At 41.1% G+C, this 15587-nt stretch overlaps 1 protein-coding gene across 5 annotated transcripts in view; it reads right to left on the bottom strand.

Annotated features, from left to right (window-relative positions):
• Positions 1-246: 246 nt before the first annotated feature.
• LOC124795054 (probable cytochrome P450 301a1, mitochondrial) overlaps positions 247-15587 on the bottom strand; it is a 128256-nt gene continuing 112915 nt past the window's right edge. For 3 of the 5 annotated variants that reach the window (XM_047258849.1, XM_047258850.1, XM_047258848.1), the window contains exons 12-13: positions 7588-7794; positions 247-999 (exon numbers count right to left, since the gene is read on the bottom strand). In XM_047258849.1, coding sequence (XP_047114805.1) covers positions 883-999; positions 7588-7794 — 324 coding nt within the window. In that variant the 3' untranslated portion in view covers positions 247-882. The remainder of the gene's footprint in view (positions 1000-7587; positions 7795-15587) is intronic. The other 2 variants (XM_047258847.1, XM_047258851.1) reach the window with 2 other exon arrangements.

The raw sequence follows: 15587 nt of genomic DNA, 5'->3' as shown, positions 1-15587 counted from the left end.
TGAGTGGACATAAAATATATATATATATAAAAGATGTGAACATATATTCAATCAATATATTGTTAGCAAAAATTTGAAAAGTTCTCGATAGATTTACTTAAAATTTTTACAGGATGCTGTAGTAAATGTTCAGACAGACAGAGCTGCACATTTTAATATATATATATATATATATATATATATATATATATATATATATATATATATATATAAGTTTTTAGCAATAATCTTCAAAAGTTCTTGACCGATTGTCTTCAAATATTGACATAATACCAGATATCTGTGTAAAACTAAAGATGTAAATTTGGCCAAAAAAATTTCTCTGAAACAACGTTTTGAAGTGTTTATGATGGGATTATTGAAATATTTAGAAACTGTGAAACACTGCTTGTAGAAGAAAGTTGAAACCATATTGATGGTAGTCATCCCTATTTCCATTGTGTCTATTATACATTCACTGTTATAATTATCATATAACTCTTCTTGAACTCTTTTACATGTAATAAGATAAGATTCTGATTATCTTTTGATAAATATTGTCATACTGTGAAAGTCAATATCACTTTTGTAATTAGCTTTAATTGTTTTATTTATTTCTTCCTACAATTAAGAAACATAAATGTACACTCCATCATACTGGCTAAAAAATAAGGTTAAAGTATTGTAATATACAATAAAATGAAATGAATGTGCTTAATTTCCTGATTTTGGGACTCACATCAAGTTTTGAAAAACTGGCAAAAATGGGAATTGAAAACAATGAATACTGTTGCAAAGCACCAATGCCAATCACTAGTGGGTTGTGTAAGATTCCAATACTGGTCCAGCTGCACAGTAGCTGCTTTTCATTGTGATGTCAGAGCAGTAGCTAGGGGTGTGGTGTCACACCTCCTGCTCCCTCTCGGTGACCTTGAGGGTGAGTGGTGTCACTGGTGCATGCAGCACCGTAGTCCTCCATCGCATCTCGCCATCAAAGTGCAGCTGAAAGCGGCGCACAACCTGGAAACACAGGCGAGCAAACAATCTTGTCACAGCCCCTATTATCACCCAGATTCTCCAATCTTTCCAAGTTCTAACGACCGCACAACATCAGGTGTTAAACTTTTCATTGGCGCATTGTTTCACACCCAATATTTATGTAATCCAGTCTTGTTTAACTCCATATCTGGAAGAAGTGATCAGAAAATACAGGGAGAATGAACAGAATCAATCATCAAAAGCAGAATACAACTAGCTGGAAATCCCGAATAGTTACTAGGGTCCTTTGTTTACGTTTTAGTCAGTACTTAAATCAGTTTATACGATTTCTGTTTTTACCATGAGTGAGAAGTGTGTAGCCGGCCGTTGTGGCCGTGCGGTTCTAGGCGCTACAGTCTGGAACCGCGTGACCGCTACGGTCGCAGGTTCGAATCCTGCCTCAGACATGGATGTGTGTGATGTCCTTAGGTTAGTTAGGTTTAAGTAGTTTCAAGTTCTAGCGGACTGATGACCTCAGATGTTAAGTCCCATAGGGCTCAGAGCCATTTGAACCATATGAGAAGTGTGTGACGTGCGGTAGGATCGTTAGTTCCGGGGTATGGTGTGATGGGTGCTGTAGTTTCTTTCATTGGGGCGAATGTAGTGGCGTGAGAAATGGGGACATAAATGAGGCTCACCAGTGGTATTGTAGGATCTGAAGTAGAGATAGGAAAATACTAGAACAGGAAGGGAAAATTGCAGCTCTTCAAGCTGACCTAGACAAGGCAAGGGAGGATATGGACAGGTTAAAGAGGGAGAAGGGTGAACAGAGATGGGAAGTGGCAACAGATAATAGGGGGAACAGGCAAAGGAGAGCGACAGACAGCTTTATCATTAATCTTGAAAATAGATTTGACCTGTTGCCTCAGTCAGAGTCGAATGAGCCTCATGTTGATGAAGCTGTAGAAAGGGCACAACAAGCTTTCAAGGACTTGAGAAAGGTAGGGAAATTTGTAAAGAGAAAGAAAGTTCTGTTGTTAGGTAGTTCCTGTGGTAGAGGTGTTGACCAACTACTGCAGGAAAATCTAGGTCCAGAGTACCTGGTCACAAACTTTTTCAAGCCTAGTGCAGATCTGGGTCAGGTAACAGAGGATTTAGGTTCTTTATACAAGAATTTCACAAAGGAGGATGCCGTGGTTGTAGTGGGTGGTCCAGGAAATAGCACTGACAGAGACTCTGAATATTCCATAGAGAGTGACCTGGTGAAGATAGCATCAGAAACGAAGCATACGAGTGTGGGATTTGTGTCTGTGTTGAGACGCCATGATCAGACTCATTTGAACTCTTCCATCGGGAGGGTGAACTTGGAGATGGAACGGCTGCTTAGGACGGATATAGGGTCCCATATTGGTTTGAGTACTGTGGATGCTATCGATCGGTGGGACTACACTAGGCATGGCCTTCACCTCAATAGGAAAGGGAAGGGAAAACTGTCTGGGTTGATTGCAGAAAACGTAAGGGAGGACACCGTCACAAGTGGTAAAATATCAGTGGTCACAGGTGTCAGAGGGATGCCTTTTTGAGGATAGGGAAGGGGGAAAGAAAACGAGTTTTAAGAGAGATTGGCGGACACAGTGTGAGAAAACAGATGAACAGGAGTCAGATTTTAGCATACAGCCTCCATTTAAACAATGTTTAACAGAAAGTAATCAGAAACTGCCAGTTCATCTTCGCCAAAGCAGTTATAATCCCATTAGTATGCAGTATCCGTTATGTTTATTACACCAGAACATTCCGGGACTCAGAAATAAAGTTGATGAACTACCCATTTGTATCGATGAAATGAATTCATCTAACTAAATTGACATAATCTGCCACTCTGAACATCAAGTGACCACTGGTATAGATATGTTAGACATTTCAGGATTTGAGCTAGCTTCCTACTTCTGCAGAGTAGATATGGATGGAGGAGGAGTTGCCACATTTATTAAAAACTGAAATAAATTCAAGAACATTGACATTAATAAATTCTGTTTAGAGCAGCATCTAGAAGCATGTGCAACAGAAGTAGAGTTCCATAACAGATCCTATATAATAGTAACTATTTGCCGAGTATCTGCAGGAAATTATAATCTATTTATAAATCCTCTAGAAGCTCTTTTGGGTTATTTAACAAGATGAAACAAAGAAATTCTGATTGCTGGTGACTTTACTACAGATTTTCTAATTCAATCTTCCAGTAAACATTTACTGCAGTTAGTTATGTTGTCTTTCAATCTAATTCAGACTGTAAACTTTCCAACTAGGATCACTAAATCCTCAAGGACAGCCACTGATAAAATTTTTATAGACAAATCGAAGGAACAAAATCAAATCATGAAACCTGTAATAGATAGACTATCAGATCATGACATGCAGCTCCTTGTTTTAGATGTAAATTCTAAGCAGATTATCAAGACTGCTAAATCCGAGTACAGGAGAGTAGTCAATCAACCAAAAATTACATGTTTTAGAAAACTGCTCAAAGATATGAACTGGAAGGATTTTATAGTGCTCATGACATGAATGAAAAATATAACACATTCATGAACAATGTCAGTACCATGTTTGAAAACTGTTTTCCTCTAAAAGTTACTCAAATTAAACAGAAGTCTATAACAAAACCATGAATTACACAAGGAATAAAGATTTCCTGTAAGACAAAAAGGAAAATGTATCTGTCGACCAAGAATAGCTCCAATACTGACGATTTAGCTAAATACAAGGATTACTGTAAAATATTAAAAACAGTAATTCAGACATATAAACAAATGCACTACGAGAAGAAGATAGCAATGTCAGGGAACAAAATAAAAACAATATGGCATATAGTGAAAGAGGAGACTGGTAGAACCAGAAAGGAACAGGAGCAAATAGCACTATGGGTGATGACACATTAGTAACCGATGGGCATAGTGTGGCAAATCTATTTAACAAGTACTTTATATCCGTTACTGATAGAATGGGATTGTCAGGATCAGTAAATAATGCCCTTGAATATCTGAAACTAGCCTTTACAAATAGCTTCAGGTACATGAATATGTCACTCACTTCACCAAAAGAAATAACTTCCATAATAAAATCTTTAAAACAAAGCATTCTAGTGGTTATGATGAAATATCAACTAAGTTAATTAGGGCATGTTCTTGTGAGTTTAGTACAATTCTAAGTTACTTGTGTAACCAGTCAATTATAACTGGGACATTTCCTGACTGGCTAAAATATGCAGATGTTAAGCCTCTATTCAAGAAAGGTGATAAAGAGATACCATCAAACTACAGACCGATTTCACTTTTGCCAGCATTCTCAAAAATTTTAGAAAAGTAATGTAGAGGCAGCTTCTCAACCATCTGACCACAAATAACATATTATCAAGAACACAGTTTGGATTTCTGAAGGGTACTGATATCGAGAAAGCTGTTTACACCTACAATAAAAATGTACTTAATTCATTAAATAACAAGTTACAAGCAGCAGGTATTTTCTGTGATTTGTCAATGGCATTCGATTGTGTGAACCAAAACATCCTTTTAAATAAATTAGAATTCTATGGAGTCAGGGGCAGTGCTGCAAAATGGTTCAAGTCATACCTCACTAACAGGAAACAAAGGTTGTCAGTGCAATGGGCTAGTGAATTAAGTCATCAGTCATCATCAGAATGGGAAGAAATTACATGTGGTGTCCCACAAGGATCCATCTTAGGGCCATTGCTTTTTCTTGTGTACATTAACGATCTCTCATCAGTTACACTGCCAGAAGCAGAGTTCATTTTGTTTGCAGATGACACAAGTATTGCAATAAATAGTGTGTCGAGTGTAGTTCTAGAAAGATCTGCTAATGATATTTTAATGGATATTAATAAATGGTTTAAAGCCAACTCACTGGCATTAAACTTCTAAAAGACTCACTATATGCAATTCAGAACCTGTAAGAGGTTTCCACCCTGCATATGCATAAAGTATGAAGAAGAGCAGATAGAAGAGGTGGACAGTCTTAAATTCCTGGGATTGCAACTTGATAATAAATTCAGTTGGAAGGAACACACCACAGAACTGCAGAAATGCCTTAACAAATCGGTATTTGCAATTCGAGTGTTAGCAGACATAGGCGACATAAAAATGAAAAAGCTTGCATACTTTGCCTACTTTCATTCCACAATGTCATATGGTATAATATTTTGAGGTAACTCTTCAAGTCAAACAAAAGTTTTCACAGTCCAAAAGCGTGTAATACGTATTATTTGTGGAGTAAATTCACGGACGTCCCGTAGAAACCTCTTCAAAGAACTGGGTATACTAACTACTGCCTCTCAGTGTATTTACTCCTTAATGAAATTTGTCCTAAATAAGATATCTCTTTTTCCAACAAATAGTTCATACATACAATACCAGGAACAAAAATGATCTGCACAAGGACTTAAAAGCACTTACTTTAGTTCAAAAAGGGGTCCACTACTCAGGAACACTCGTCTTCAATAATTTGCCAGCAAACACAAAAAATTTAGTCACAAATAAGGATCAGTATAAAAGGAGCCTGAAAGACTTACTAGTTGCCAACTCCTTCTACTCCATCGACGAATTTTTTAATACAAACAAATGATGTATTGTATATATTCATACTATTTGTATTGTTATTTCAGCTTAAAAAAAATTGACATGTTCCACACCCATGAGGATCTCCTCAGCACGGATCTATGGAACGAAAAACTAATCTAATCTAATCTAATCTAATCACAAGGTTATGGTCAAGAATGCTCCAGTGAAGTGTTATAGGGTCACTCTTGTTCTCTGTACACAGCAATCTAAGACTGTTTGCTGATGAATCTGTAGTATATGGGTAAATATCGTCGTTGAGTGACTGTAGAAAAATATAGGATGACTCTGATGGAATTTCTATTTGGTATGCTGAATGGTAGCTTGGACTAAATGTAGCAAAATGTAAGATAATGCAGATAAGAAGAAATAAACGACCCTGTAGTGTTCGAATTTAGCATTAATAGTGTACTGTCCATCATTTTGATTTGCAGCTCCTTGTATTGGCCGTGTTTGTAATTAAAATTGGTTGGATGTGAGGTCCACCAGTTATGCAAAACACCGTTTTTCTCAGTACCCAAACATGTTTCGGCACCACTGTGCCATCATCAGTAGGTTTTCGTTTTTATTTATTCTTTACATTTGGTGTGCATGAATTTTCTGGATCACTTGTGTGTTAATTATTACAGGTGGCCTGTCATGTTTTCGTGTGGCAAGTACTTCCATTCTCCGCATAATGCTGAGGTGTTGTGATGCACGTATAATTATAACAAGTATTTTTTACAAATAACATAGTAAAACACTTTTCACTTCACCAGAACACAGTGTAATTCACATAACTATAACAAGTATGTTATGTGTGATTCACACTGTGTTCTGTTGAAGTGAAAAGTGTTTTACTACGCCGTTTGTGAAAAATATTTGTTATAGTTACATGTGCATCACAACACCTCAACATTTTGCGGAGAATGGAAGTACTTGCCACACGAAAGCATGACAAGCTACCTGTAGTAATTAACACACGGCCCCTACAATTCAGAAGTGTGCTGCTCGATTTGTAAGTGGTAGGGTCTATCACCACACTTTGTCAACCCAAATGGGATTCTTTTCTGGGCCAATGTAGAGGCTGGCCAATGGCATTTTCTGTTCACCCTGTGAGTGAACAGGTGGCTGTCCCTTCAGCAGCGTCTGAGCAGGAACACATGGCAGGGGTTTGCCAGTTATAGGGGGTCCAATGTTAGGCGCATTATGGAGCCCCTTAGGAAGATAGCTTTGAGGGCTGGAAAGAAAGCCAGTGTTCACTCGACATGTCCGCTGGGGGACTCATCCGAGATGTGGAGGGGACCTTGACTGTAGCTGTCAAGTGTATAGGGTCCAGTCGTCGCGGTTCGGGCACCGAGTGGTGTAAGTTCGCGAACCTCTTGTCGACCCCTGTTCACTAGTCTGGATATTTTGACATTGGTCTCTAAATATGTATATTCTTTACTGTCGTTTCTTGTTAACAATATCAGCTTATTCCCAAGAATAAGCAGCTTTCACTTAGTTAATACTCGGCATAAATCCAACCTCCATTTGTATCAGACTTCCTTAACTCTTGAGCAGAAAGTTGTGCAGTATACTGCTATATCCATTTTCAATAAACTACCAAAATGGTTAAAGAATCTTAGCAGTAGTCCACGCGCTTTCAAATCGAAAATGAAGAGTTTTTTGCAAAATTAAGCTGATTCTTATGTTATAATGTTAATTGCGTGTACATAAACTTAAGGCTTAAATTTTGTTGGGTTGATAAACATTTTATTTTATCAGTTATTACTTTTATGTTGTAATTTCATGTACTGACACGTTGCATGACCTTGGAGATTTGCTCCTTAATTTTGTCCTGCGGAAGTTGACGTGTAAATAAATAAAATAACTAAAAATAGCTGTTTTGTTGGTAGAGGAGGTTGACCAAGTGAAGGAGATGGGACCTGCTCCACCAGCTGAGGACAGATGTACCGCCTTCCCTCCCTTTCCTCCACCCTCCCCCCCCCCCCGCCCCCGCGCGAGTGTGAGTGCATACCCTGGCCAGCAAGGTGTAGATCTCGAGCTCAGCGAATCTGCGGCCGATGCACATCCTGGGGCCGAAGCCGAAGGGCATGAAGGCGAAGGGGTGCGCTGTCTGGGCAGAGTGATCGTCCTTGAGCCATCGTTCAGGAATGAACTCGGAGGCTCGTGAGAAGTGTTCATCCGAGTTGGTGAGCACTATGTTGGCCAGCACCATATCCACCTGTCGACAAAGACATCAAACAGTCCAGACTGTGTTCACGTGTGTTAAGCAACAGACAAAATGTTAGCCTACACCCCCCCCCCCCCCCCCAGCCCTAAAACAGCAAAGTGGTTCCCTTGGAGCGCTGTAGATGATGTAGAAACCATAGCTGTGCAAGAGATTAAGCTGATAAGAAAGACTATGCCATTTTCCACCAGGATTGTGAATCAACCAGTCTTACTTGTGAATGGGGTGGGTGGTGGAACAAGGGGGACTGAAATACCAGCACCAACGTGCGATCGGCAGCTCATCATCACCACAGGGCAGAGTACAAGCTTACAACGGTACTGCAGCAGGACATGGACAAGTCTAATTATTAATTACAACAACATAGTTGCTAAAAGTTAAATGTACAACCAACTTTACTTTTAAGGTGGCAATGTTTTGCACCTTACAATGATTCAGTTTCTACTCCTTGCTGCGTGATTAATCTGAAATTAGGAACTATCTGATAGATTCTCTATTGTTATGAAGACGTTTAAATGTGACTGACACCACAGAGTGCACTTTCCCACTAATTCTTAATGCTCATTGCATCATAGGTGATTGGTTTTTGTTATCAAAGATTGTGTGCCGAGAGGAACAAGATGCAGAAATGGGACATAGGTCTCACAGTGTGTGTGCAGGCAGAGCTGTCCAGCCCAGAACTGCCGAGCAGTGTGGGGATGCGGTATCCCAGCTTTCAAAGGTGGTCTCCCAGTCCAGTTTACTGTGGGAGGTCCCTCAACCACACGCTGATCAATTCAAGGTCCTTTCATGTTAGAGTGGTTGGCGACCTCACAGATTGCATCACGAGAGTGCAGACACAGTGTATTCCTGAGCTCGATGGACCCTTGCAGTCAAGTCTAGAAATCTTGTTGAACAATACAGAGAAAGTCTGGAATGTCCTAAGCGACATCGGTGGCGCCATCAGCCGTGCGCCAGGCTGCTTACCGCGAATTTTTCGATGAGTGACCGCCAGTTGGTGGAATTTTGTTTAGACGGCATAGTGGAGATGAATTCTAGAAGTTCCGAAGCCAAAAACCAAACTAAAGTTGCTGGTCGGTCAGCAGTTGGAAGAATGAGCAGAGAGGGAGACTAGTCAGGGAATTCTATGATTATGATTCACTGTGCAGGCTTAGGAGGGAGGAAATCAGATGTTTGCGGCAGAGCCGGTAGTTTTGAGAAAGGGTCTTCGATCTGGACGCCCGTGGGGAACAGACGTCTTCCGTGTCAACTCTTTTCGACGACGGACAGACTTACTAACTTTTGCTCTCAGGCAAGCTTGTAATTTAGCACGTAGTTAGGCCGCTGTACCTGTTGCAAACTTAGACGATTCTGAACTTCGCCTTCTCGCTGGGAATTGTCGTTCATTATGCAGCATACGGTGGTCTTGAGAGCACTTCTCGTATTACACTGTCATATTGAGACGTTTCTGAATTTCGCCTTTATGGCTGGGATTTCATATCTCTCGTCTGCTGTGTGCAGAGAAGCTACAAGCCAGTATTCAGATTTAGTATTTTGTGGGCCGCAGTCTGCTGTCCATGGTCTTGTATTTTATCGTTCAGAATAGTCTGAAGGACTGAAGCGTTGCCGACGGCGCAGATTTCTTCGAGAATCGTCACTCCGTTTCGCCACCACGTTATATTCACGGTCATATTGCAATTCGCTCCGGCATTATAGGGGTGTAAAAGTAAATTGCTGTGATCACTGTTAACGTATTTTTTATCTCCACTGAGGGTTTGCACCTAGTGTTCAGGTGTTCAGGAGTAGTTTCTTCTAGAGTTTCGTGCTGCGGCGATGTCAGTCATTTCACGGATCACGTTCCAACAAACGGGGCAGAAGTAGGCAGTTGATTGCTAGTATTAGTTTAGAGGGACTTTTATTTTGTTTTATATGTTCATTGGACAATTATGTCATTGTTTAATCTTGATTTAAATGGGTTCTGACTTAAGATACATTTGTATAGTGCAGAATTGCATTTATTCTTTGAACAGAGATTAGTTTGCCATGATCAATGATGTTTATTATTTTGTGTTTTTTTATTAATAATGTTTTGATCTAATAGTGAATTTTGATTAGCTTGAGGACGAGAATATAGTCTGAATATCCTAGAAAATCTCAGAGAAATCCATAGGATATGCTCTAGTTGTAGGATATTCATTGAGATGTAACTTTATAAATGACAGGGCCACTCTTCATATCGCATTAGTTAAGTCAGTTACGCAACTTTACACACTTGTAAGTACCCTTGGTCTTTCTTCCTCCATACACCGAGAATTAAGACGTGTTAGAAATATCCTAGAACCACTGATCCTGGACCTGTAGCATAAGGGGATCAATATTTATGTCAAGCACAATCAAATTAGAAAAATATGCTTTAATATTCTCAACAGTTCACATTATTGCGATTTGGATAATACACACATTAAAAAAAAAGTTTTGCATCACCTCACTTCCGAGCGTTCCGGAACCTGCACAGAAAACTGGAATGGAGATCAATATAAAAATCATTTTTATTGTTCATTAAAACCACACATTGCATGTTGTACCACCACACAGCGAGACATTCAAAGGTGGTGGTCCAGACTGCTGTACACACCAGCACCTCTAATATCCAGTAGCACGTCCTCTTGCATTGATTCATGACTGTATTCATCGTGGCATACTATCCACAAGTTCATCAAGGCACTGTCGGTCCAGATTGTCCCACTCGGCGATTCGGCGTAGATCCCTCAGAGTAGCTGGTGGGTCGCGTCGTCGATAAACAGCCCTTTTCATTCGATCCCAGGCATGTTCGTTAGGGTTCATGTCTAGAGAACATCCTGGCCGCTAAGGTCGAGCGATATCGTTATCCCGAAGGAAGTCATTCACAAGATGTGCATAATGGGGACGCGAATTGTCGTGCATGAAGACGAATGCCTCGCCAATATGCTGCCCATATGGTTGCACTAACGATCGAAGAATGACATTCACGTATCGTACAGCCGTTACGGTGCCTTCCGTGACCACCAGCGGCGTACGTCGGCCCCACATAATGATACCCCAAAACAGCAGGGAACCTCCACCTTGCTGCACTCGCTGCACAGTGTGTCTAAGGCGTTCAGCCTGACCAGGTTACCTCCAAACACGTCTCCGACGATTGTCTGGTTGAAGGCATATGTGACACTCATCGGTGAAGAGAACGTGATGTCAATCCTGAGCGGTCCATTCGGCATGTTGTTGGGCCCATGTGTACCTCGCTGCATGGTGTCGTGGTTGCAAAGATGGACCTCCCCATGGACGTCGGGAGTGAAACTGCGCATCATGCAGCCTACTGCGTACAGTTTGAGTCGTAACTCGACGTCCTGTGGCTGCATGAAAAGAATTATTGATCATGGTGGCGTTGCTCTCAGTGTTCCTCCGAGCCATAATCCGTAGGTAGCGGTCATCCACTGCAGTAGTAGGCCTTGGGCGGCTTGAGCGAGGCATGTCATCGACAGTTCCTGTCTCTCTGTATCTGCTCCATGTCCGAACAACATCGCTTTGGTTCACTCCGAGACGAGTGGACAATTCCCTCGTTGAGAGCCTTTCCTAGCACAAAGTATCAATGTGGACGCTATCTAACCGCACTATTGACCGTCTAGGCATGGTTGAACTATAGACAACACGAGCCGTGTACCTGTTTCCTGGATGAATGACTGGAAATGATCGGTTGTAGTACCCCCTCCATCTAATAGGCGCAGCTTATGCATGGTTGTTTACATCTTTTGGCGGGTTTAGTGGCATCTCTGAACAGTCAAAGACATTGTGCCTGTGATACAATATTCAAAGTGAACGTCTAAGTTTAGGGGTTCTGGGAACCGTGGTGATGCAAAACTTTTTGTGATGTGTGTATAACTTAAACATAGTGTTATTCTAAATATACAAAATTTGAACTCCTGCATTAATTACAATGTTTTCTGGTGCTGAGTCTTAAACTGAATACCCTTCTTGTTCGCTATGTCGATAGAAACGGCATTATACGTTTATTGTCCGGTTTCTTCCTAAGGTAACCTAGTTGTTATTCAAATACCGGTCACAAAATTCATGAAAAAAGTAAGTTATGTGCACTCAAAGGTGAAGCATTTACAGAAGTGTACACACCGCCCCATCAACTAAAAAAGATTGGAGACTGGATTTGCTAAATAAGGAAAATTTAAGACGGTGGTTTCATTGTGTAAGATGTTGTACATAGCTTCCTCCCCTCTTAAGAACACTGCACAGAATGTGTATACAGCAATGTGCAACTGTGATAAAAATCCTTGTTTGAGATGTTCAACTTTCGTATCAATTTCGTACCTTCTTCTCTGTCTTGGCGAATCATCAGATCCATTGTGCAGTTTGTCGTTCTCTGTTAGTTTTTTATTGCTGAAGTCAAATCTCGGCAACTGTGATCATTTTACCCTTAAAAGAATTGTCCTCTTTTTTAGTTTCAATCAAGTAGCAGCGAGAATCGATACATTCTTGTTTTTGCGCGGGATTCAAGGTGTTCGAGACGAACTTCGCAGACATTTTTCTCTTCTTCGAAACATTCTGGAGAATACATGGTTGTAGCTCTGCCACTAGTTGGGTTATGAAGTATCTTTTTTCTTTCTTGATGGTGACTAGTTTCAGACACCTATGTCCATTTTTAAACCACCCGTATCGGAAGTGTAACAATGCAGGCGAGAGCCCATGTAGACTGACCCTGCAGTGACGATAAAAGCGGCACTATGGCCAAGTCAACGACAGTGGTCTATTTACTGTTACTGACTCGGCTATAGCGTGCCATTGATTGTCACTGCAGGTTCAGTTTTTGTACATAGGCTATCACCTGTATTGTTACACTTACAGTACAGATGGTTTGTAAATGGACATAGATGTCCGAAAGTAGTCACCATCGAGAAATAAAAAAAACGTACTTCCTAATGCAATTTTTGACGGAGATACAACCATTTTTTTTCAATCATAAAACAAGTTGCGACCTAGTTTTCGTCTGCAGCATGTTGCAAATTCATAAATTCTGGAGAATGTCTTCCACACTTCAGTTAGAGATGCACATTTCATTGTTCAATTGCGATTTTAGACACAACAACGTTGACACACTACGACCGCATGTCGACTAGGTAACACTGCCCGCTCAAAACTGACTGGTCGAATGCGTATCTGGTCCAGCTGCTACCGCAGTTACTGCACTGACGTCGCTGATACGTCAGGAATAAAATTTATCTGCAAACTTTTGGGATGGGCAGTGTATTTATGTCAGGTAAAATTGTAAGGATGGTTAATTTCTGTCCACTCATAGTTCATAGCTCCATAAACTTCATATATTGATAGGAAAACCTAGTTCCATTGGTACTGTATTAATCAACCACGATAGTCGCTTATAATTAATTGTAATGACTTACCCATAATGTGTTCTTTGGTTCAGGCGACTATTTGTACATCACCTAATCTTAAACCACAAAAGGAAGTAGCATTACAGACATCTAGCTCTCAAACATACAGGGTGGTCGGAAATTCCCGTTACAAACTTCTAGGTCATGTAGAGGGTAGTTCGTACATAATATTTTGAATAGGAACCCACGCCCGGAAACGTATCGTTTCCGTTCTACGACGGTTTCAATGCAGATGATTATCTCCACACCCACGTGAGGAATGTACTAAGGCGTGACCCAGTACAATTGTTGCAATCCATTTGAAAAGAATACTGACTTGTTTCGCTATTACTTACGCATTTGCATTACAACTTACACCTCATGGTTTATATTAGTCGACAACAATAAGAACTCAGCATCTACGGCACCAGCCGCAACGTACCGATGCATTACAACACCGTCCGATGTGGCGAACATCAACATTGTTACACACATTGTGCCTCCGAAGCATGTTCTGGTACACTCTCTCAATCCCACCTGGTGTCACTTCAATGTCTTGTGCAGCGGCCAGAACTCATGCCAGCAGATCTTCCTCAGTCTCTACAGGTGTCTCATAAATTAGGCTCTTCATACGACCCCACAAGAAGTCGTCCATAGGGGTTAAATCTGGCGATAGTGGCGGCCACGCGGCTGGACCACCATGGTCTATCCATCTTTCACCATACCGTCTGTTGAGATGTCTCCGGACAGCCCGTGAAAAGTGAGGTGGTGTTCCATCATGCTGAAACCACATTTCCTGACGGAAATTCAATGGCACAGCTTCCAAGAACGGGTCCAGTATGTGTCGTAGGAGGACTAAGTATACGGGACCCGTGAGCTTGGGTGGAAGAAAGTATGGTCCAATCACATGACCGTTCAGAATACCTGCCCACATGTTAATTCCAAACCTGTCTTGAAATCCTTGAACATGCGTGGCATAAGGGTTTTCGTCCGCCCAGACATGGCTATTTCGAGCATTCAGAACACAATCCCTTGTGAACCTATATTCATCTGAGAAGAGAACTCGACATGGAAACAGGGTGGCGCGTCGATGCAACGGTGCAGGAACCATGTGCAGAAGGCGAAAAGTTGTGGAAAGTCAGCTGGACCCATAGCGTGTACCCTTTGTAAGTGGTATGGATGTAATTGTTGCTCATGCAGGATGTCCAAGACTGTACTGTGACCAACAGCCATTGCACGCGCAATTGTTCGCGAACTCGTTGACAGGTTATCTTCAATGCGACACAGTACACCTTCTTCAAATTCGGGAGTGCGGCGTCGCCGTGGAGCACCACAGTCTGTAAAGACATTGCTTTCCCCGAAAGCCGATAATATTTTTTTTTTCTTTTGTGCATTACCTTGTCATACTACGTATGTATCATTTATTTCAACTATTCTTTATTTGTTAATACGTCGCTTTGTTTCTTCATTCATTTTGCTACTGTTTTATATTTTATATTGTACGAATATGAACGTTCTGGTTTTATATGCTTCGTAAATCTTTGGTTAGGCTAGGAGAAGTACTGTGTCAGAGAGAGAGCGAACGAGTATCGATAGAGAGCGTGCGAGTTGTTGTGGTATCGTGGCCGGTTGACGGGTGGTGAAACGTTGCAAAGTTCGGCGTGAAAGACGGTGATACGCGGAGGAACAATTGATTACAGTGCGTGCACTGTGTTAATAGGAGATCGTGCATTATTAAGTGAACAGTAAAACCTGAAAAGTATATCGACTGTTTGCGGTGAAGATTTTACATACTGTGTGAACTTGCGACAATTAGTCGTGGACCAGACACCATTATCGTGTGGAGACATTAACTGTTAGAATTGCGTGAAACTGGAACAAACCAAAATGTTAAGTAAAAGAACAGTGCTGTGATTTGATCAAGAAACATTTATTATATCATCCAAACTGTCTTAAAGACGACGACGTAAATTGAACTGACGTTTAACGGACTGTTATAGTGATAAACACATGTGACTGTTTTCCTGTGGCAACACGGTGAATTAACTGTGCGAAGTATTGGCATTAACCGGCTATATATCGTAAATACTAAAGACATTGCATAATTCCGACCTACCAGCACCGCGTGATTAATAAGCTTTTAATAATAAAACGTCGCGCGCGTAACGACAACGCACACACTGGAACTATTATTATCGCGCCAGTGCTGCCAGCTGATTCGACTACAACGGAGATGTGGACCACCGCCGTAACTGGAATATTAATGAAACAGGAGGATCCATCATTATCTTCACGCCACGAACCAGGATTAAGTTCACACATCGTCCGCGTGGACCACCGCTGACGTCATCGCACTGCCTGCAGCAACAGTTAAGGTTCAAAATGATTCAAATGGCT

The sequence above is a fragment of the Schistocerca piceifrons genome, chromosome 4, assembly GCF_021461385.2.
Source record: "Schistocerca piceifrons isolate TAMUIC-IGC-003096 chromosome 4, iqSchPice1.1, whole genome shotgun sequence".
NCBI lineage: Eukaryota > Metazoa > Arthropoda > Insecta > Orthoptera > Acrididae > Schistocerca > Schistocerca piceifrons.
Note: the sequence above shows the minus strand (reverse complement) of the source record. Positions and strands in the feature narration are given on the sequence as shown.